Source organism: Carcharhinus amblyrhynchos, chromosome 1 (assembly GCF_965287045.1).
Source record: "Carcharhinus amblyrhynchos chromosome 1, sCarAmb.v2.hapA, whole genome shotgun sequence".
Lineage (NCBI taxonomy): Eukaryota > Metazoa > Chordata > Chondrichthyes > Carcharhiniformes > Carcharhinidae > Carcharhinus > Carcharhinus amblyrhynchos.
In genome coordinates this window covers 169,347,168-169,370,405 of record NC_137324.1, presented here as the reverse complement: position 1 = coordinate 169,370,405, position 23,238 = coordinate 169,347,168, and the positions used below count along the sequence as shown (strand labels likewise).

The 23,238-nt window shown below is 44.2% G+C and overlaps 1 protein-coding gene across 1 annotated transcript in view; it reads right to left on the bottom strand.

Annotated features, from left to right (window-relative positions):
* Positions 1–23,238, bottom strand: part of LOC145350785 (uncharacterized) — a 146,521-nt gene that overhangs the window by 75,277 nt on the left and 48,006 nt on the right. Inside the window, exon 3 of the mRNA XM_080200079.1 lies at positions 18,233–18,345. Within this exon, the coding sequence (XP_080056205.1) occupies positions 18,233–18,345 (113 nt within the window). The remainder of the gene's footprint in view (positions 1–18,232; positions 18,346–23,238) is intronic.

Genomic DNA, 23,238 nt, shown 5'->3' with positions numbered 1-23,238 from the left:
CCCACACATCTTTGGACTGTGGGGTAAAACTGGAGCACCTGGAGGAAACCCACGCAGACATGGGGAGAATGTGCAAACTCCACACAGACAGTGAATCAAGGCTGGAATTGAACCAGGGTCCCTGGCACTGTGAGGCAGCAGTGCCAACCGCTGCACCACCGTGCCACCCTTCAAGTGCCCCTATTAAATTTGAAATTTGCTACACACCAAGCATAACACATAACAAGCTGGAATTTCTTCAAGTTGATATCCAGGATGAGAGCTACGGCTAACAAAAGCCAATTTTCCACTTGACATTTACGGATATAATAAGCTTCCACAATGGAGCTAAATTCTCCCCGTGCAGTTGAACTGTGGTAATTGATGTGCTAGCTTTGAGGGAGACTTTCTCAGGCTCCTGAAATTCCTCTGGGAAGTAATCCAGTTTAATGCCACTTGGTGTACAGACATGGCATTATTATAATTCTTTTGTAGCTTTTTAAGGGCATGATAATCATTGACTGAAGCTGACGGCAGATATAACCCTTGTCTCCTTAAACCCCTCTCCTCTGAGTCCTCCATCCTCAGTTCTTGTCACTATGATCTAGACCATCCAATCAACTGTCCCTGCAAGCATCTCATCTTTCTAAATTAGGCCAAACTTCCTCTAATGTTCTCCATTGCCTTCCAGCTGAACTTGCACTTTTCTCTCTCTATGCTTTTCTCTATTACAATCATTAGTGTTTATTATTTTAAGGAAAGATAAAATTAAGCCAAGTGATAATAAAATGGGCTTTGGGTTTCTTGTGATCATGTGCTGTGGCTGGTTTGCAGTCATCTACTACAGAAAAGAATGGTTCTTTGTTTATTTCACTTATTCCTATAGTATACATACGTTTTGTGTTATTTCCTATTCTTCTCCTAGATTTCTCCCTCCTTCCCCTGTAATGGATTTCTCACAAGCGTCCTGAGAAGTTGTTGCTGTGCCTTCAGTAGATTTCAATAGCAGCCTGACACCGGTCATGGGAAGATACATGTGAGTGACCTAAGGTGCTACCTCCATAATGGGTACACGCCTCTAGCCTTCATCAAATGGGTGGAATTTTACGGCTTCACTCGTTCCAAAATTGGAAAATCCCGCCCGAGGTCAATGGACCTTCCCGTGCTCCACTCCTTGCCCACTCCGTTTCCTGTGGTGGGCAGGCCAGTAAAATTCCAACCAGTGGATGTCTGAAAGAATTTCACAGTTAATCAGGTACTTCTGAAGTGTAGTCATTATTGTAATGGAACCACCTGCCCAGTGAAGTCCGACAAACAGCAATGAAGACTGATTAATTGAAGAACAATTGGAGAACTCATCTGCTCTTCTTCAAAGAGTGCCATAGAATCTTTGAAGTCCCCCTGTGAGGGCAGACAGAAACTTGGTTTGATTTCTGAAGCAAATGAGAGAACCTTCGACAATCCTGTGCTCCTTCACTACGGCCCTGCAGTGGGAGCCTAGTTTGTACATTGAAATGGTGGCATGACAGCACAGTGGTTAGCATTGCTGCCTCACAGCGCCAGGGACCCTGGTTCAATTCCCAGTTTGGGTCACTGACTGTGCGAGTCTGCACGTTCTCCCCGTGTCTGCACGGGTTTCCTCCGGTGCTCCAGTTTCCTCCCATAGTCCAAAAGACATACTGGTTAGGTGAATTGGCCATGCTAAATTCTCCCTCAGTGTACCCAAACAGGTGCCGGAGTGTGGCAACTCGGGGATTTTCACAGTAACTTCATTTCAGTATTAATGTAATCCTACTTGTAATACTAATAAAAATAAACTAACAACAATCTTGCCAATAGGTCTAACTTGCTGGTGGCTGCAAGGTTGAATATTTCAGCATCTGAATGGACTGGGAGGCTGTAGCAATCTCCTGTTTGGTGGTGTGTTTTTTAAAAACTCATTTTTGTGGGATGCGGGCATCGCTGGCTGGGCCAGCCTTTGTTACCCATCCCTAACTATACATTTTAGGGAGCATTTGAGAGTCAACCACATTGCTGTGAATCTTGAGTCACATGTAGACTAGACCAGGTGAGGACAGCAGATTTCCTCCCCTAAAGAACATACGTGAACCCCATGTATTTACCCATCTAATCCCCCTAACCTGCATACCTTGGGACACTAAGAAGTGTGGCCAATCCAGTTAACTTCCACATCTGTGGACTATGAGAGGAAACCCACATGGACCACGGGTACTCATTCTTTTGTCCATATTAAGCAGGCATCCAGGGCTGTGAGACTGGGCTGATTGAAGATCTCCATCTCGCGAGGGCTAATGCAAGTTTTGAGGTAACATACTGAGAACATTTCCCTCTAATGTTTCACGTTTCCACTTCCTTGGCTATAATTTGGTGCCAGGTTTCCTGTCACTGCCATTTAATTTGGTAGATCCATCGTATTGGGTTTCCCAGTGGGAATATTCTCCCTTTTATCGACTTAAGAAGAGGAGAAGCAATGGAGGATTGCTTTCAGATCAAATAAACAGCAGGCAGGCCGAACAACAACATCACTGTGCGATTATATAACTCCTTTGATGTAATGAAGCAACCTAGAGGCAGGAGCGAAGTAAGACATAAGTTGGCACTGCATGAAAGGACAGGTGAACAAATGTTTGGTTAAGGAGTTGGATTTTAAGGAGAATCTTAAGGAGATTGGAAACGCACATGTGACGCCACTGTTTAAAAAAAGGAGGTAAACAAAAGGCGGGTAACTATAGGCCAGATAGCTTAACTTCTGCAGTAGGGAAAATGCTTGAATCTATCATCAGGGAAGAAATAGCGAGACGTCTGGATATAAATTGTCCCATTGGTAAAATGCAGCATGGGTTCATGAAGGGCAGGTCATATTTAACTAATTTGGTGGAATTCTTTGAGAACATTAGATGTGCAGTGGACAATGGGGAACCTGTGGATGTGGTGTATCTGGATTTCCAGAAGGTATTTGACAAGGTGCCGCACCAAAGACTGTTACATAAGATAAAGGTGCAGTGTTACGGGTAATGTATTAGCATGGATAGAGGATTGGTTAACTAACAGAAAGCAAATAGTGTGAGTAAATGGGTGCTTTTCTGGTTGGCGATCAGTGACTAGTGGTGTGCCTCAGGGATCAGTGTTGGGGCCGCAATTGTTTACAATTTATATAGATGATTTGGAGTTGGGGACCAAGTGTAGTGTGTCAAAATTCACAGATGACACTAAGATGAGTGGCAGAGCAAAGCGTGCAGAGGGCGCTGAAAGTCTGCAAAGGGATATAGATAGTCTAAGTGAGTGGGCGAGGGTCTGGCAGATGGAGTACAATGTTGGTAAATGCGAGGTCATCCATTTTGGTAGGAATAACAGCAAAATGGACTATTATTTAAATGGTAAAAAATTGCAGCATGCTGCTTGTGCAGAGGGACCTGGGTGTCCTTGTGCAGGAATCACAAGGAATTAGTTTGCAGGTGCAGCAGGGAATTAAGGCAAATGGAATTTTGTCCTTTATTGCAAGAGGGACGGAGTTTAAAAACAGTGAAGTTATGTTGCAGTTTATAAAGTGCTGGTGAGGCCACACCTGGAGTACTGTGTACAGTTTTGGTCTCCTTACTTGAGAAAGGATATGCTGGCACTAGAGGGGTTGCAGAGGAGATTCACTCGGTTGATTCTGGAGTTGAGGGGGTTGGCTTATGAGGAGAGACTGAATTGACTGGAGCTACACTCACTGGAATTTAGAAGTATGAGGGGAGATCTTATAGAAACATATAAGGTTATGAAGGGAATAGTTAAGATAGATGCAGTGAAATTGTTTCCACTGGTGGGTGAAACTAGAACTAGGGGGCATAGCCTCAAAATAAGGGGAAACAGATTTAGGACTGAGTTGAGGCGGATCTTCTTCACCCAAAGGGTTATGAATCTGTGGAATTTCCTGCCCAGTGAAGCAGTTGAGGTTACCTCATTGAATGTTTTTAAGACAAGGATAGTTAAATTTTTGAACAGTGAAGGAATTAAGGCTGAGCGGGCGGGTAAGTGGAGCTGAGTCCATGAAAAGATCAGCCTTATTGAATGGTGGAGCAGGCTCAAGGAGCCAGATGGCCTAATACTGCTCCTGGTTCTTATGTTCCTATGTTATAGGAAGAGGGAAAGATGAGAAGTTTTAGGGAAGGAATTCTTGGACTTAGGCTGAAGGTTTGGCATTCTATTGCTCTATGTTTGATTATGTGAGAGTGGTAACTGATCAATGTTCACTGTGCTTGATTGGTTAAGCCTGGGTGAGGACTCAGAGCAAAGCGAGCAGATACCGCAGAATCTACCGGAAACTGATCTGTAAACATGACTGCAGACATTTTATGATTGCAGAGATATTTTAAAACCCTTGCACATAAACCTGTTGCACATTTAGAAGGCAGTATCACTGTTGCATTGCTTGGAAAAATATAAAATATACAACAGAAGGCATGGTGCCATTGTAGGATATAGGGACGCACAAAGGGAAACTTAGAGGAACATAGATTAGAGGAGGGTTGCTGACTAAATGGACATGAACTGTCAGAAAATTGCTGTGACCTTCAGTCAAAATATGAGGGTAGTTTTTATACTGGTCACCAGACAAAAATCAATGCATCTCATGAATACTGTCAGTGGATTTCCACAAAACACGTAGGGGCATTTTACTTTTTTAGCAGTGATAAAGATTGTACTATGCTATTTTATGGTAATTCCGGTGTCACCAATTTCATATTAGAAGGATAAAAGAAATTGGTTTGTCAGTCTATTTGACCTTGAGTGTCAATGATACATTAACAAAGTGGGTGTCAGTCCTGAACTGAAGCTGCACTGACTAAAATAACAAGAAAAGTGAACTTCCGGTGAAAACAAGAGCTTCATAATGTCAATACAACTAACTCTTTGTAGATTTTAACATTTCTAATTCTTCCTGATGTGCACTACAAACCTCGATCCGCACTACATCTGAAAAATAAAGAGTGTAATTGATTTGATTTGATTTGATTTATTATTGTCACATGCATTGGTATATATTGTTTCTTGTGCGCTATACAGATAAAGCATACTGTTCATGGAGAAGGAAATGAGACAGTGCAGAATGTAGTGTTACAGTCATAGCTAGGGTGTAGAGAAAGATCAACTTAATGCAAAGTAGGTCCATTCAAATGTCTGACAGCAGCAGGGAAGATGCTGTTCTTGAGTCAACTGGTACGCGACCTCAGACGCTTGTATCCTTATCCCGGTGGAAGAGTGTGTGTCCAGGGTGTGTGGGGTCCTTAATTGTGCTGGCTGCTTTGCCGAGGCAGTGGGAAATGTCGACAGAGTCAACGGATGGGAGGCTGGTTTGCGTGAGAGATTGGGATACATTCACGTCCTTTTGTAGTTTCTTGCGGTCTTGGGAGCCATACCAAGCTGCGATACAACCAGAAAGAATGCTTTCTATGGTGCACCTGTAAATGTTGATGAGAATAATTTTTGAATAATGCACACCAGTTGGCGAGTCTGCCACTTTGGGAACACAGATCTGAAATTAGACAGCATGCTGGAGTATTTGTAATAAAACACACGAGTTATCAGCTCAAATAGAAACAAATTGATCAGGCAGCTGGAAGAGGTGGTGGGGTAATTCTGTTAATCAAAGATTACATTAGTACAGTAGTGAGAGATAGCCTTAATTTTAAAGACGAATTTGCAGAATTTGTAGGGATAAGGGATAGCAAAGGTAGGAAATCACTTGTGGGAATAGCTTTCTGGCCTCTTAACAGTAACTACACTGTGTTTCATCAGAAGGAACTTCAAAGGCAGACAATGGTTTGCAAAAATGATCCCTGGAATGAAGAGCTTGTTGCATGAGGAATGGTTGAGGACTCTGGGCCTGTACTCATTGGAGTTTAGAAGATTGAGGGAGGATCTTATTGAAACACACAGGATACTGCGAGGCCTGGATAGAGTGGACGTGGAGAGGATGTTTCCACTAGTAGGAAAAACTAGAACCTCAGGCTGAAGGGATGATCCTTTAAAACAGAGACGAGGAGGAATTTCTTCAGCCAGAGAGTGGTGAATCTGTGGAACTCTTTGCCACAGAAGGCTGTGAATGCCAGGTCATTGAGTGTCTTTAAGTCAGAGATAGGTTGTTGATTAATAAGGGGATCAGAGGTTATAGGGAAAAGGCAGGAGAACAGGGATGAGAAAATTATCAGCCCTGATTGAATGGTGGAGCAGACTCGATGGGCCGAGTGGCCTAATTCTGCTCCTATGTCTTATGGAAAATTCATTATCCAAACTTGGGGCCTCACCCTGGGCCAATCCAAGTTCACCTGCAATTCCCAACAGATTCTTATTTGTAGTGAGTCAGCTGACCATTACATCATTCTGTAATTGGTTCTGTGGTTTACTGGATCAGCTGACCCTTATAGCTTGTTACCATTGGTCATATTACATCCAATACAAAGTTGTCACTGGTTACATTCTAACACACTATCGGAAAAAACCAGGAGGAAATAACCGGGGCTTGTAAGAAAGGTACAGCAAAAATCATGGTGGATTTTAACCTGCACATAAATTGGACAAATCAAGTTGCAAATGTAGCAGGTGAGTTAATACAATGGTTTTTGAGGCAGTTTCATGGAATAGTGCAGGCCAGGGAGCAGACTATTGAGATCTGGTAGTACGCAATGAGGCATGTTTAATTAATTAATTATCCTAGAGTCAAAGAGCCTCAAGGTAGGAGTGACCCTATCACAATTGAATTTCACATTCAGTTTGAGGAAGAGAAGGGTGAAATGTGTGTATCTAAGACTAGTATCTTAAACTTTTATGAATGTAATAAAAATGGAATGAGGACAGAGTTGACTGAAATGAACTTGGAAAGCAGGTTAAAAGTAGAAAAACAGCAGCAGACATTTAAGGAAATATTCCATAACTCTCAGCAAAGATATATTGTAGTGAGAAAGAAAGATACTGAGAAGGAAGTGCCATTAGTGGCTCTCTAGGGAAGTTAAAGATATATCAAATTAAAAGAACAAAACATACAATACAGTAAAAGTTCATGGAAGGTCAGAAGATTGGATAGCTTTTAGAAACCAGCAAAGTATAACAAAAAAAAGGAAGAAGTTAGAATAAGAGAGAAAGCTGGCTAGAAATATTGAATCAGATAGTAGGGACACATTTCTCCCAAACAATTCCTAAATGTTGTCCCTGGGGGAGGAGAAACTGGTGTTGTTCCTGCTGGGTGGGTCCATGGAGATCCAGGTTACACTGCATCCACACTTAGTCACTTTTTTTGGTGCTTGGGAGATTTCCGTTGACGAAGAAATGTGTGAGACATAAAGATAAAGTGCAATCTGATCCTGACAACCCTATAGACCCCATCCTGTCCTATGTCCTGGCAAAGATCCCCCAACTTCTTGGCATCACTGCAGCACCCACCCCCCACCCCCCCCCCCCCCCCCGCCCAGTCGCCACTACTAGTAGCTGCATCCGCCCTAACTGTGCAAAACCCTGCAATGAGGTTGCCAAAGGCCCCCTCTCATGCCACTTTTCAGATTCCCACCCCCCCATCACCAGCCCTCCTCCACATGACACTCTTTCAGACACATTCCCCCGTTCAGACTATCTGCCTCGTGTCCCCTTTCAAGCCCCGTCCCTTGACAGTGTATCGAATGGTGAAGTAGGCCCAAGGGGCCCAATGGCTTACTGTTCTTCTTTCTTCTGTTCTTGAGTTCTTGTGTTTGTTGTATTTAAATTTTCTGACCACTAAAATCATGAGGCTACTAGTAATAAATGCCCAACATTTGATCACCACTAACAAATAGCCAGCACTTCAAAGACCTCAATCAGATCATCCCCCAAACTTCTCAATTCCAGGGAACACAAACCAAGTTGATGCAACCTTTCCTCATAGTTTGATCTTTGATTGAAATGATGACTCAGCAATGTGCACCCTCCAAGGTTAATCTATCTCTCCTATCCATAACTGAATTGAATACAGATGATTAAGACTCTGCAGAAGTGAAGCAGAAATACCTCACTTTTTAGAGGGAATAGATATAATCATAGAATCACTACAGTACAGAAGGAGGCTATTCAGTCCATCGAGTCTGTGCCGATGACAATCCCATCCTGGCCCTATTCTGTACACCCTAGCCTCTTAACCTTGTGCACTTACTAAGGCTCATCCACACATTTACCCTGCTAATGCCCCCTGATACTAAGGATCAATTTTAGCACGGTCAATCAATCTAACCCGCACATCTTTGGACTGTGGAAGGAAACCAGAGTACCTGGAGGAAACCCACGCAGACATGGGCAGAACATACAGGCTCCACATAGATAGTGACTCGAGGCCGGAATCGAACCCGGGCCCCTGGCACCGTGAGGCAGCAATGCTAACCACTGTGCCACTGTACCTCCCGATAAAGTAATAAGTGGGACGTTTAGAGGGGAGATGAGGCAATGATTTTTTTTTAATCCAGAGGGTGGTAGGGCCCTGGAACTCACTGCCTGAATGGATGGAAGAGGCAGAAATCACCATTTCCATCTTTTAACATTGTCCTGTGACTTACAGGGCTAGTCTTTAATACGAGCAGGTAGGCTTAGGCTGGGTGGTTTAATAACCTCATTCAATGCGATAATTTTTTTATAATTCCTATAATTTCATCATAACCACTGTGAGATAAAAGCTAACATTCCATTAGGAATTTTGATGAGCTGTTATGCAAGCTTTTATTGATAAGTGTACGCGAATAACTGAGTTCCCTTTGTTCCTCCACAGTCCCCAATCCCTCCCCATTAGGAAATTATTCCAATTAGTGGATGAATTCATGCTTCCTTCCACATGCTTAATTTGCCTTACTTTTGTCTAGTCTCTATGTCCCTTCACAGCTTCCATTTGCATGGCTTTCTCTTAACTGTCACCCACAAACTTGGATGTAAATTTGATTCCTACATCCCTGTATAGTGAAAGGATATGTATTAATCTGTGCTGTCATAGTTCCAATCAGATAACATTGCCTTTATTCCTATTGTCAGTCAATTACTAAGGCACACCACAAGATTACCTTCAGTTCCATGGACTTTCAATTCTGATAATCTTCTGTGCAAAAAATTAAATATCTTCCAGAAATCCATATAGACAACACCTTATCCACAATGCTAGTGACCTTTTCAAGAAATCTAACTAGCTTAATCAAGCACAATCTATCCTTTAGAATTACACATCATAGAATCCCTACATCGCAGAAAGAGGCCATTCTGCACCAACTCTCTGAAGGAACTTCCTTATTCAGGCCCTCCCCTCCGCCCTGACCCTGTAACCTCACACATTTATAGAGCGGCACAATGGTTAGCACTGCTGCCTCACAGCGCCGGGAACCTGGATTTGATTCCCAGGTTGGGTCACACTGTCTGTGTGGAGTCTGCACATTCTCCCTGTGTCTGCATGGGTTTCCTCTGGGTGCTCTGGTTTCCTCCCACGGTCCAAAGATGTGCGGGTTAGGTGGATTGGCCACGCTAAATTTGTTCTTTAGTGTCAGGTAGAAAAGCTAATGTAAATGCATGGCTTGGACTGAGTGGATGCTTGAGGTTACGGGGATAGAGCTTGGGTGGGGTTGTGGTCGCTGCAGACTTGATGATCGAATGGCCGCCTTTGCACTGTATGATTCCTATGAACTAATACAGCTAATTTACACGTGTTTGGACACTAGGGGCAATTTGGTATGGCTAATCCACACAATCTATTCAAACTTTTCCACTCAGGGGCAATTTGGCAACTGTTTTTAATTATCTTTTTAAATTCATTTACGGGATGTGGGCATCATTGGCTAAGCTAGCATTAATTGCCCATCTCTAGTTGCCTTTGACAGTTTCCAATAACATGCCCACAACTGATGTTAAACTGACAGGTTTATACAAGCAGGTGTCTATATTCCTCCCTTCTAAGATATTTTATATCTGCACCGAGTGAATCCTTTCAGTGGTATGTCCACTTCTCTTTGTCACAGAAGACAACAGAAATCCAGGAGCCTGAAACACGAGACCTTTGTTGCATGATCTCAGGAAGGAAGCATTAAAACAGGGGTTGTTCCCAACAACTCAGTGCAGAGAGAATTTTTCCTTTTGTTTTTGCTGTTGATGAAGGAACACTCTTGGTATTTTTGAATTGGATGGAGCGTATCAGATTCAATCTGAAAAAAAAAACCCCAAAAGTGCAGGTGAGGTGAATTGCCCGTAATAAATTGTCCCTTAGTGTCCCAAGATGTGTAAGGTAGGGGGATTAGAGATCACCGCATTATCAAAAGGATGTGGAGGCTTTGGAGAGGGTACAAAAAAAGATTTACCAGGATGTTGCCTGGTAATGGAAGGAATTAACTGAGGAGAGGTTGGAGAAACTTGGTGCGTTCTCACTGGAACGACAGAGGTTGGGGGGACGTGGACAGAGTGTATAGTCAGAAGCTTTTTCCCAGAGTGGAAGAGTCAATTATGAAAGAGTATAGGTTTAAGGCGTGAGGGGCAAGGCTTAAAGGTGATGTACGAGGCAAGTCTTTTACACAGAGGGTGGTGGGTACCTGGAAGTCACTATTACGGGAGGTGAGGGAAGCAGATACGATAGATGGATTTACAGGGATATGGAGACTTGGTGCAGAGTTGATGGGCTGAATGGGATTCTACGATTCTATGAAAAATAAAACAGGAATGATCTTTCCTGCTGATAGTAAATGGTTTTAGGGCTGTGTGCTTTAAGCTTTTCAGAATTTCTCCCCAGTCTGAAGCTGAGCATTGCTGGAAACTCATTTCAGTTCCTTCTGATTTAATTTGGCCCAGTCTGACTCGTACCATTTGGGATGACTGCGTTGGATTCGCTGCGCATCCTTAATATGCTTATCTGGGCTTTAATGGCCACCTGCGCCCAGCCATATGTGCTTTGATGCCGCTCTTAGCAGCCGGATTAAGAATGCAGTTTCACTCGAGACAACCATTAAGATTTAGCGCTCCTCTGCCTCGAGACGACGGTCGTGGCTCTTGCCTCTTGGTGGGGAAGCCGGAGCTTCAGTCTTGTGGCAGCTGGTAGAATGTGAAACAATTGTTTGTTTTCCTTCAATGCGAGAAAGTTGTCTCAAATTTATACGGTGTTAAATCCAGCCAGGGCCCAGGCACAGGTTGCATTCCTATTTCCCATTGGATGGATAGCGAAGTGTGGCACCAGCAACAGGAAGTGTTAAAGAAAAGAAAAAGCCTGAATAGCAAAGCCACACAAGCTGTGACATTCCAACCCATAAATTAAATGCATTTGGTGTTAGAATGTAACCAGTTGGACCTGTTGTAATGTGACCAATGGTAACAAGCTGTAAGGGTCAGCTGACCCAGTAAACCATGTAACCAATGGTAATGCATTTTAGTAGGTCTAATGCAGATGCGAAATGTGCTGTCAATGGCGGAACCCTTAAGAGTTTTGATAGGCAGAGGGATCTGGGTGTGCAGGTACACAGGTCACTGAAAGTGGCAATGCAGGTGGAGAAGGTAATCAAGAAGGCATACAGCGTACTTGCCTTCATCGGCCGAGGCACTGAATTTAAAAATTGGCAAGTCATGTTGCAGCTTTTTAGAACCTTTGTTAGGCTGTACTTGGAATATAATGTTTAATTCTAGGTCGCCACACTACCAGAAGGATGTGGAGGCTCTGGAGAGGGTACAGAAAGGATTTACCAGGATGTTGCGTGGTATGGAGGGCATTAGCTATGAGGAGAGGTTGGAGAAACTTGATTTGTTCTCACTGGAAAGACAGAGATTGAGGGGCGACCTGATAGAAGTCTACAAGATTATGAGGGGCATGAGCAGAACGGATAGTCAGAAGCTTTTTCCCAGGGTGGAAGAGTCAATTACTAGGGGGCATAGGTTTAAGGTACAAGGGGCAATGTTTAAAGGAGATGTACGAGGCAAGTTTTTTACTCAGAGTGGTGGGTGCCTGGAACTTGCTGCCGGGGGAGGTAGTGGAAGCAGATACGATAGTGACTTTCAAGGGGCGTCTGGACAAATGCGAGAATAGCGTGGGAATAGAGTGATATGTCTTCGGAAGGGTAGGGTGTTTTAATTCAGATGGGCAGCATGGTCGGTGGATGGGCTGAAGGGCCTTTTCCTGTCCTGTAATTTTCTTTGTTCAATGACAGAGGCTACTCCTCTTAACAACCGGTCTAAGGCTGGGTGTCTAAAGTTAAATTCCTCCTTGTCCATATATGTAGAGTTGAGATCTCTTTCGGACTGTGGGTGGAAACCGGAGCACCCAGAGGAAACCCACGCAGACATGGGGAGAATTTGCAGACTCCGCACAGACAGTCACCAGGGCCGGAATCGAACTCGGGTCCCTAGGTGGCCCAGTGGTTAGCACTGCTGCTTTACAGTGCCAGGGACCTGGGTTCAATTCTGGCCTTGGGTCACTGCCTGTGTGCACATTCTCCCTGTGTCTGTGTGGATTTCTTCCAGGTGCTTCAGTTTCCTCCCACAGTCCAAAGATGTGTGGGGTTAGGTTGATTGGCTATGCTAAATTGACCCTTATGTCAGGGGGATTAGCAGGGTAAACATGTGGGGTAAGGGGAATAGAGCCTGGGTGGGATTGTGTTTGGTGCAAGCTTGATGGGCCGAGTGGCCGCCTTCTGCACTGTAGGGATTTTAAGATCTCCCTAGCACTGCGAGGCAGCGGTGCTAACCACTGTGCCACCATGTAGCTGTTTTTGGGTCTTTCAGTTGTGCTGCCATCACAGGGATCAGATTGATTTAAAGAATGCGCCAGTGCTGTGGAGAAAGGGTGGGTAAATGAAATTGCGGCACAGACCAACCATGATCTAACTGGGCACTCTGGAAGGTCTGAATGGTCGACTTCTGTTTCCTGTATTAAGTCATGGATATTTGGTAGCCAAAGTTTCCCTTTAAGAAAACTAATTGTATACTGGAGAACCATCTGTGCACATTCTTCAATATTGCCCCTCCTAGGCTCAATACCGAGTGAACAACGTTAGCATGCATTTCATATAAAACACATCTGCTTCTAACATTCCGATAGGGCAAATCAAGCATGAATTCTTTGTTTAGATTGATGTTTGAGCTTTATTTTTCCTCTCCGAAGGATCATTAAGCACAATGTGACCTCGAGAGAAGGCTGCAGTCTCACTCTGACAGCCACGCCGCGAAGCTTTCCTGCCCTCCTCCTTTCCCGACGGACAAATAACCAATTCTTCGGTCCCGAGAGTAAACACTGATGAAGAAGTGAAGTTTCCTTTCTAATAGCTGCCTGGCTGGGCTGGGAAGTCTAGGAGGAATTCCAAACGAGGTTGTGCCATTAAATTTACAGGCCGGTGGAGAGATGACTCAGCTTCGACGACATATGCTGTGTCATTAATCGACCTAAAACCACGCAGTCAATTTCGTCCGACTCCAGCCCTTCAGAGAGAAGTCATTCTGTCTTTCAATCTAAACCAGGTTATCTCATTAGGTGGCCTCCTCCTGTCACAGATGTCCAACACCGTACAGATCAAACTAATTGCTTTTTAGGCAGCATTGTCCTGGATTTTAGCTTCTGGGTGATTCTGTAATGTTTTGTGTAGCAGTGCTTAAGGGGAATAAATTTCCAACTGTGATTTTCAAATGGATTTTTTTTGTGTGTGTGTGTGACCTCCAGAAAGGGATAATCTAGGAATGTTTCCTTGCTGGAGGGTAAGGCAACGCAGAGGTTATTTTACTGTGTTTGCGATTCGGAGACCCTGGTCCCACGAGGTCGGGCCAGAAAACGGTTCACGATGTCCTTTGGACATGATTTTGATTTGATTTATTACTGTCACATATATTAGTATACAGTGAAAAGTATTGTTTCTTGTGCACTATACAGACAAAGTATAGAGAAGGAAAGGAGAGAGAGCAGAATGTAGTATTACAGTCATAGCTAGACTGCAGAGAAAAATCAACTTTATGAAAGATAAGTCCATTCAGAAGTCTGACAGCAGCAGGGAAGAAGCTGTTCTTTACTCGGTTGGTGACCTCAGATTTTTGTATCTTTTTCCCGGGGTGCACGGGGTCTTTAATTTTGCGGGCTGTTTAGCCGAGGCAGTGGGAAGTGTAAATAGAGTCAATGGATGGGAGGCTGGTTTGTGTGATGGATTAGGCAACATTCATGATGTAGAACATAGAACACTACAGCACAAACAGGCCCTTCGGCCCACAAGTTGCACCGATCACATCTATACCTACCAAGCCATAGAACTATCTGTAACTTCCAATGCCATTAAATCCCACATACTCATCCAGAAGTCTTTTAAAAGACCCCAGTGAGTTCGCCTCTGCCACCACCGACGGCAGCCGATTCCACTCACTCACCACCCTCTGAGTGAAAATCTTTCCCCTCACCTTTTGTAGTTTCTTGCAGTCTTGGGCAGAGCAGGAGCCATACCAAGCTGTGACACAACCAGAAAGAATGCTTTCTATGGTGGGTGTCGTAGCTGACATGCCAAATTTCCTTAGTCTTCTGAAGAAAGCAGAGGCATTGGTGAGTTTTCTTAAAGGTTATGATTCACTGCCAGACCATGCCCAGGACAGGCAGGTATACGCAGACCAAATTGAAGGCATGCTGGTTAGGTGCATTGGCCATGCTAAATTCTCCCACACCCGCACAGGTGCCAGAGTGTGGCAACTAGGGGACTTTCACAGTCACTTCATTGCAGTGTTAATGTAAACATATTTGTGACACTAATAAATAAACTTTAACTTCAGATGTCCCTCCTTGAAAAGACATTAGTGAATCAGATGGGTTTTTATAATCTTTGATAGTTTTGTGGTCACCATTATTGAGACTAGTTTTTAGTTCCAGGTTTTTAACTAATTGAATTTAAATCCCCCCAACTGCTGTGATGGGATTTGAATTCAGGTCTCCAGACCATCTGCCAAGGTCTCTGGATTACTAGTTCAGTGACAGAAGCTCTACACCACCATACTGATGAAGCTCTACACTGAAATGCGGGGTGCATTGACTGGCCCTTGTGATTGTCAAGGAGATGTACGCTGCAAACTGGCAAAGGATATCTTACGGAGCTTGTCCTCTCCACAGCCACTGCTCCACCTCTCCGTCGTTTTGCAGATCCAGACGTACTGAAGCAGCAATCTTTATGTGAACAGGTCACCGCAACATCTGCCCCACCCCCCTCTGAGAATGCAGCAACACATTTTTGCCAAAGCCAAGAACTTGATACGACACCTTCAGAAACATCCCCTAATACCTCCAGAGACTCCACAACAGCAGAAGGTATTCCAAATTAGTTTACTTGTTAAGTTGGATGTCTGGCCCTTGAAATAATGCTAATTTTGATCCCTTTTTGCAACTGAACACATGCTCTTTTGTGTGTAACAAGTGTGTATGTTGACTGGGGCTGCTTGATCCCAGTTCACACATGCGGCAAACGAGTAGATAAGGTCAGTGATGACGTAACCAGCACCAGTTGGGAGGCTTCTGGAGCACTAGGGGATGCCCACAGGAGTGTTGTTCCTGGTATGGGGCACCATTTGGACCATGCTGGCTGAAGGAACAGTCTGCTCCACTCAAAGGGCATCATGTATTCAAACTCCAATGCCACCAACTCTTAATTGCCTCCGCAAAGTGGCACTGGTAAGACATCTGGTTGTACATTCACCTCAGGGCTACTCGAGATGGTCAATAAATATCCACACCACAAAAGTAATTTTTGACAATTAACTATAATTAAAAGTCTGTAGATTTTCCAAATTATATCAGCATTGCTGCATATAGCAGGCACAAACTATATCCCTGGCAATGCACTAATGCAGTGAAATCAAACTATGTCAGGGTCATATCATGTATGGGCTTCTTACTCGCTGGAGTACAGAAGAATGAGAGAGGATTTGACTGAGATGTATAAAATACTCAACGGGACTGATAAAGTAAATATTAACCAAATATTCCCCCTTCTAGGGCAATAGGTCATAGTTGTAGAGTAAGGGGGGAGGTTCAAGACAGAGATAAGGAGAAGCTACTTCTCACAAAGGGTTGTGAATCTATGGAACTCACTGCCCCAGAGTGCAGTGGATGCAGCATCACAATGGATTCAAGAAAGAGATAGTTAAATATTTGATCAAAAGTGGGACAAAGGGCTATGGGGAAAATGATGTGGAGATGCCGGCGTTGGACTGAGGTAAAAACAGAAAGAAGCCTCACAACACCAGCTTAAAGTCCAACAGGTTTATTTGTAGCAAATGCCACAAACTTTCGGAACATGCTGTTCCTTCGTCAGGTGGGTGGGCGTTCTCCGAAAGCTTGTGGCATTTGCTACAAATAAACCTGTTGGACTTTAAGCTGGTATTGTGAGACTTTTTTCTATGGGGAAAAGGCAGGGAAGTGGAGTTAGAGTGGGATGGAGATCAGCCATGATCAGATAGAATGGCAGAGTGAAGGATTACTCTTGCTCTTAATTCTTATGTTCCTATGGCCCCTTTTCCATAGGTTTAATTCCATTTTTGGATGTCCTGGCCTCTATTCTCTGACATTAATTTTAGGATCACAATATGGAAAAATGCACTTTTCCTTGAATAACTTGCAGCAAAAGAACATGACGGCTGAATGAACTCATTGTGTACTGTAACCATTCTATAAATGACCACTTGGTTCTTGTGAATGCTGACTTGCTGCATATCTTCAGTACAGTAATAGTCTTATATTGTATGGAGATCACATTGTCTATTAGGTAGGTATTGTGGAATATAAATTAGGATCAATATGATATCTTGGAACCATTTTAGAATTATCGAATCCCTGCAGTGCAGAAGGAGGCCATTCGGCCCATCAAGTCTGTACCGATCACAATCTCACCCAGGCCCCATTCCCACAACCTCACACATTTACCCTGCCAATCCCTTGACACGAAGGTAAATTTCGCACGGCCAATCAACCTATTTTGCACATCTTTGGACTATTGATTATCTTCAGAGTCTGGAGAGGAAATTCCCAGATATATTTTCTTCTGTGTCACCTTTGAACTTTTATTTGCATTTTTGTCTTTCTTGGGGGATGATATAGAATCACACTGTACAGAAGGGTGGCCATTCGACCCATTGGGCTTGTGCTGGCAGAGTTATCCAGTTTGATGGGGTGAGTGTCAGATTAATATGCTGCTTGTTTGGCCATGTTATGAATTCACTTTCTTTGACCATCGTGTCTTGGTGCGGGACTTGAACCCAGAGCGTCTGGCTCAGAGGTACAATTTCTACCCACTGCGTCACAAAATCTTCTAATTTTCATTGACTCATAACACTGATATAGAAACGTAGAAACTAGAAGCAGAAATAGGCCATTTGCCCCTTCAAGCCTGCTCCATCGTTCATCTTGATCATTGCTGATCATCAAATTCAATATCCTGAACCCCCCCCTTCCTCTCATATCCCTTGATCCCTTTAGCCCCAAGGGCTATATCTAATTTCTTCTTGAAATCAGACAATGTTTTGGCCTCAACTACTTTCTGTGGTAGTGAATTTCACACATTCTGAGGGGAGGGGGACGCAGTGACCGAGGGAGGGTTATCTGAGGGGAGGGGGATGGAGTGACCGAGGGGAGTGTTATCCGAGGGGAGTGGGACGGAGTGACCGAGGGGAGTGTTATCCGAGGGGAGTGTTATCCGAGGGGAGTGGGACGGAGTGACCGAGGGGAGTGTTATCCGAGGGGAGTGGGACGGAGTGACCGAGGGGAGGGAGCCCATTGAGTCTGCACTGATCACAGGCCCTATTCCCTTAACCCCACATATTTACCCTACTAATCCCCCTGACACTAAGGGGCAATTCAACCTAACCTGGGTGAAGAAATTTCTCCTCACCTCAGTCCTAAAAGATTTACCCCTTATCCTCAAACTAAGACCCCTTGTTCTGGACTCGCCCACCATCGGGAACATTCTTTCTGAATCTACTCTCTCTAACCTTGTTAGAATTTTATAAGTTTCTATGAGATACCCTCTCACTCTTCTAAACTCCAGTGGATATAATTCTAACCAACTTAGTCTTTCCTCATATGACAGACCTGCCATCCCAGGAATCAGCCTGGTAAACCCTTGCTGTGTTCCAGCTATAGCAAGAACATCCTTCCTCAGATAAGGACAACAAAATTGCACACAATACTCCTGGTGTGGCCTCACCAAGCTGACTTTTTGCCATTTACGCACAGTCTCCCAATGCCCTTGGCAGCAACGCCATCCAGTACCTGATGGTTAAACCTCTCATCGGTGAGAAAGCGACTTCGGGGAACATTCCCGTTTCCATCAGGCTCCAGGAGCAGGAAGCGGCTCCAGCACCTCTGTACCTCTGGAATGGTCACTGTGACAAGAAGCATGAGGTAATTAAGAGATGCTTTTGCTTTGCATGTTCTTTCACTGGCTACATCTCAGTAATCCCCACCTCGTACACCGTGCACATTGCAGTCGCAGCTTAATAAACCTTTGTGTAACATTACAATAGAGCGTTTCCAATGCATGAACACGTTGTGTTGTTCTGGGCATGGAGCAAGGGCTTGCGGAGTGATGCTTTCCCCTGAGTATTATCATTCCTCACTCTCTATTACACACCTCGAAACTCAGTCTACACAATTCTGATCTGAATCTCGCGTCAGTCAGTGTGGGTTCCCATGCCCCACCTCATTATACAGGCTGTTAGAGAGGTGGGGCACAGACCCCTTTCAGTGGTATGGTGCTAACCATACCTTGAGATATAATGACGTTTACACAGTGGAAGAGTGAGCTGCAGGAAGCACACGTTCTACCTGTCCTCCATTGCTATATGATTTAGCATTTGTGCAACTATTAATCCTTCCATTACTTTGCATTCCTCTCCAAGGCAACAGTGCAAAAATGTAAAACACTAGCAAGGCTGGTGCCAGTCCACACAGGCTTTCTTTTGACTGTTTCCCACACTAAAAGTGAAAGGAGTCAGTGTGGGTTTACCCCGGCTGTTCTGATTTCCTTCCACAGTCCAAAGATGTGCATCTTAGATGGATTGGCCATGGTAAATGTGTGGGATTACAGGGATAGGGCGAGCGAGAGGGCCTGGGTAACATACTCTTTCAGAGAGTTGGTGCAGACTCGATGGACCAAATGGCTTTTAAAAGTTTACTTATTAGTCACAGTAGGTTTACATTCACACTGCAATAAAATAACTGCGAAAATCCCCCGGTTGCCACACTCTGGCACCTGTTCAGGCACACTGGGGGAGCATTTAGAATGGCCAATGCAACTAACCAACATGTCTTTTGGAACGTGGGAGGAAACCGGAGCACCCAGAGGAAACCCAGGCAGACACGGGGGGAACATGCAGATTCTACACAGACAGTGACCCAAAGCCAGGAATCAAACCCGAATCAAACTGTGCCACTGTGTCTTCTGCATTGCAGGAATTCTATGAAGCTGGTAAATGTTGTTCAGATGTAACTGCTGGTGAGTGAATTGGGAAGAAGGCCATGCCAAATCTACTTCAAGGCTGCTTACTTCAGGTCCAGTTTTAGGTCTCCCAAGCCACCACCTAAACAAATCAGGTGGGCCTGCTTGTGAGATGTTAACTCAGTGCTGAACCTCTGTTGAAATTTCCAAGAGATCTGCAAATTTACTGCCTAAGGAACTGAAGGCACCAGCCAGAAATGGTGGAATGATAAAAATCAGGACAATATTTTGTGAAGTTGCTTTTCCCCTGAGTGGAAGCGTTAGGCTCAATATGTTCAGGATCTTCCAGTTCCCCCCACCCTTTCCCCCCCACCATTCGCCTCCACCCATCTCTGGGAAAGTCAGTGCTCCCAGATCATGGTCAGACGTGTCCTGAGGGAATGTCGCATTGCTGGAAAAAAACCCCCCACGGAAGCACAGAGTTTCCTATTTAAAAATGGACGTAATTCCCAAGATGGCTGAGAATGTACACAAACCATTGACTGGATGGCTGCAGGGTAATTATCTAAGGGACAATGGAACCCCTTCCTGCTTGTAGACAAGACTTCTGAAGGCATTCAGAAACTGATCATAGAAATCAATCACAGAAATCATAACAACCCTACAATACAGAAAGAGGCCATTTGGCCCATCGAGTCTGCACCTACAATCCCACCTAGACCCTACTCCATATACCTACATATTTCCCCACTAATTCCTCTAACCTACACATGTCAAGACACTAAGGGGCAATTTTAGCGTGGCCACACATCTTTGAACCAGAGATGGATTACCATCTCCATTAAAGACAAAGGGACAGAATGGCCATCCCCTCTTGAGAAATCATATCAGCAATGCCTAGCTGGAATTGTGGATCTTCCATCCAAATGGAAGGTATAAAGAATAGTTTGAAACCGACAAAGACAACGAGCCCAGTGTCTGCTATGTGTGCTCTATGAGGATAAGCTGCTGGAAGTTTTCACATTGAAGCTGTGTGGCCCAGTAACAGAAGCAGCCAACAGCGCCCCTGCAAAAGTAGCTATTTTTGCAGGTCTATGATGAATTCCTCTCTCCCTGACTGTGGCAGTCAGCCCCACCCAGCAAAAAGATCGTGGCTGAAAAGTGAACTGGGGAATTTCTCTGCCAAACCACAGAACAATGGAATCAAAAAAATCAACTATTCACCTGTTGATGCCAACGCTACTAGAATCTCGAATTATAATGGCCATAATGCTTTAGCATCTACTTTTTTTTTATTCATTTATGGGCCATGGGTGTCGCTGGCTAGCCAGCATTTAATCCCTAGTTGCTCTTGTTCAGAGGGCAGTTTATAGTTCACCACATTGCTGTGGTTCTGGAGTCACGCATAGGCCAGACCAGGTAAGGATGGCAGATTTCCTTCCCTAAAGGACATTAATGAACCAGATGGTTTTTTCTGACAATCAGCATATTCATCAGTAGACCCTTAATTGCAAATTTTTTAAATTGAATTCAAATTCCATTATCTGCAGGGGCGGGATTTGAACGCGGGTCCCCAGAACATTAGCTAAGTTTTTGAATTGGTAGTCTACCGATAATACCATTAAGCCATTGCCTTATTTCTTGTAAGTCAAGGACTGTTCCATAATCCTTTTAATTTATATTTACTTACCTTGCACTCAATTCTCACTTCTAACCTGCACTAATATATGTGCTTGTGTTTTCTCCTTGCCCTTTTTGTAATTGATAAATTCACGCTATTCTAACTCGCAAAGCTTGGTTACGTTGATTCCTTTTTAAATGTTAACTATCGGGTGGAAAAGGCACCCGCAGGGAAGGGAACCTTGTTTGATTAAACACTGTGTTGCTACCAGCAGAGGGGGTTGAACAAAAACACAGAACCAGCCATCCCTCCCTCACCCAGGATTGCAGCAAGTTTCGGGGGGGGGGGGAGGGGTAGTGGGGATGGTATACCAGCTGGATAGTGACAAAGTGAGGGGTCTTGTTCATAAATTCACAAGATAATAAATATAGGAGCAGAATTAGGCCATTCGGCCCATCGAGTCTGCTCCACCATTCGATCATGGCTGATATGCTCCTCATCCCCATTTTCCTGTCTTCTCCCCATAACCCTTCAACCCATTACCAATTAAAAATCTGTCCAACTCCTCTTTAAATTTGCTCATTGTCCCAGAATCCAGCGCAATTCCATGGATTGACAACCCTTTGGGAGAAGTTATTCTCCTCAACTCTCTTATAAATTTGTTACCCCTTATCCTAAGACTATGACCTCTTGTCCTAGAATGCCCCACAAGAGGAAGCATGTCTACCTTATCCATACCTTTTATCATTTTGTATACTCCAATTTGATCTCCCCTCATTCTTTTAAATTCAAGAGAGCAAAGATCTAGATCAACAACTTTCAGGGAATCTTGCCCAAAGCTGGTGATATCAGGAACTATTTTGATTTCCTGTTTTTACTCTCAGAGGATTTGTTTATTCATGTTTTCCTACTGGCTTATAAGAGAAGATGCACAAAATGAGAGAAAAGTGTATGAGAGAAAAGGAGCAGCATGGTGGCACAGTGGTTAGCACTGCTGCCTCACAGCGCCAGGGACCCGGGTTCGATTCCCGGCCTGGCTCACTGTGTGGAGCTTGCACATTCTCCCCGTGTCTGCATGGGCTTGCTCTTGTTTCCTCCCACACTCCAAAGATGTGCAGGTTAGGTTGAATTGCCCCTTAGTGTCAGGGGGATTAGTAGGGTAAATATGTGGGGTTAAGGGAATAGGGCCTGTGATCAGTGCAGACTCAATGGGCTGAATGGCCTCCTGCACTGTGGGGATTATTTGATTCGCCATAAGGGTACCTACAACTCTTAAGGGCTGGATTTTTACCCTCGACTACCAGTGGGTTTGATGGCAGTGGGGCTGGTATAAAATCCAACGGGGTGGCCTGCCCACTGCCTGCTCGCCCATCGCTGAGCAGGCATTCTACTGCCCGCCCATCCTTGGGCCTAATGAGTTTCTTCAATCAATTGCCTGCCATGAAAGGGCTTCAGCCCATTCCTTCTTGTTCTACTCTCAGCAGGGGGAGGCCCATGACATACAGATGGTCTGGCAGCTTTCACTGGGTGGACTGGTGTTCAGCCTCCGCAGCTCTGAGCTCAGTTTGCTCTCAGAAGTTTACAAAGGCAGAGAAAGGCACAACTGCGTCATTCGCGCTCTCTCTCTCTCTCTCTCTCTCACACACACACACAAGGCAGGGCAGACTTTTCCTTGACCAAAGTCTTTTTGAAATGTGTCCTCTAGCTTTTCTTCAAAAAACTTCAGGAAAAACAGCTCAGCTGGAATTAAAATCTTTCAGCCAAGCTGAGTGAGCATTGGCTGACTGATGCTTCAAGGTAAATAATGCGGCAAGTCAAAGCCTTTTGGAAAAGGCTGAGGCATTCATGTAAGAACTTTAACGAAGGTTTTAAATGATACAAAGGAAGGGTTTCAGTTAGGAAATTAAACGAAAAGAGCAACTTGTATTTGCTTTACACAACCTCAGGATGTCCTACAGTGCTTTGAATTAAGTACTGTTGAAGTAACATAGGAAAAATGGCAGCCAATTTGAACACAGTAAACTCTCACAAGCAGCAATATATTAAGGATTAGACATTCAATTAGAGTGGTGTTGGTTCAAGGATAAATATGGGTCAGAATGTCAGGGATAATTGCCCTATTCTTTCTCAATACAGTGCCACGAGGTTGCCTACATCCAGGTGTGAGTGTAAACAAGGCCTTTGTTTAACCTTTCACCCGAAGGACCTGACTTCTGA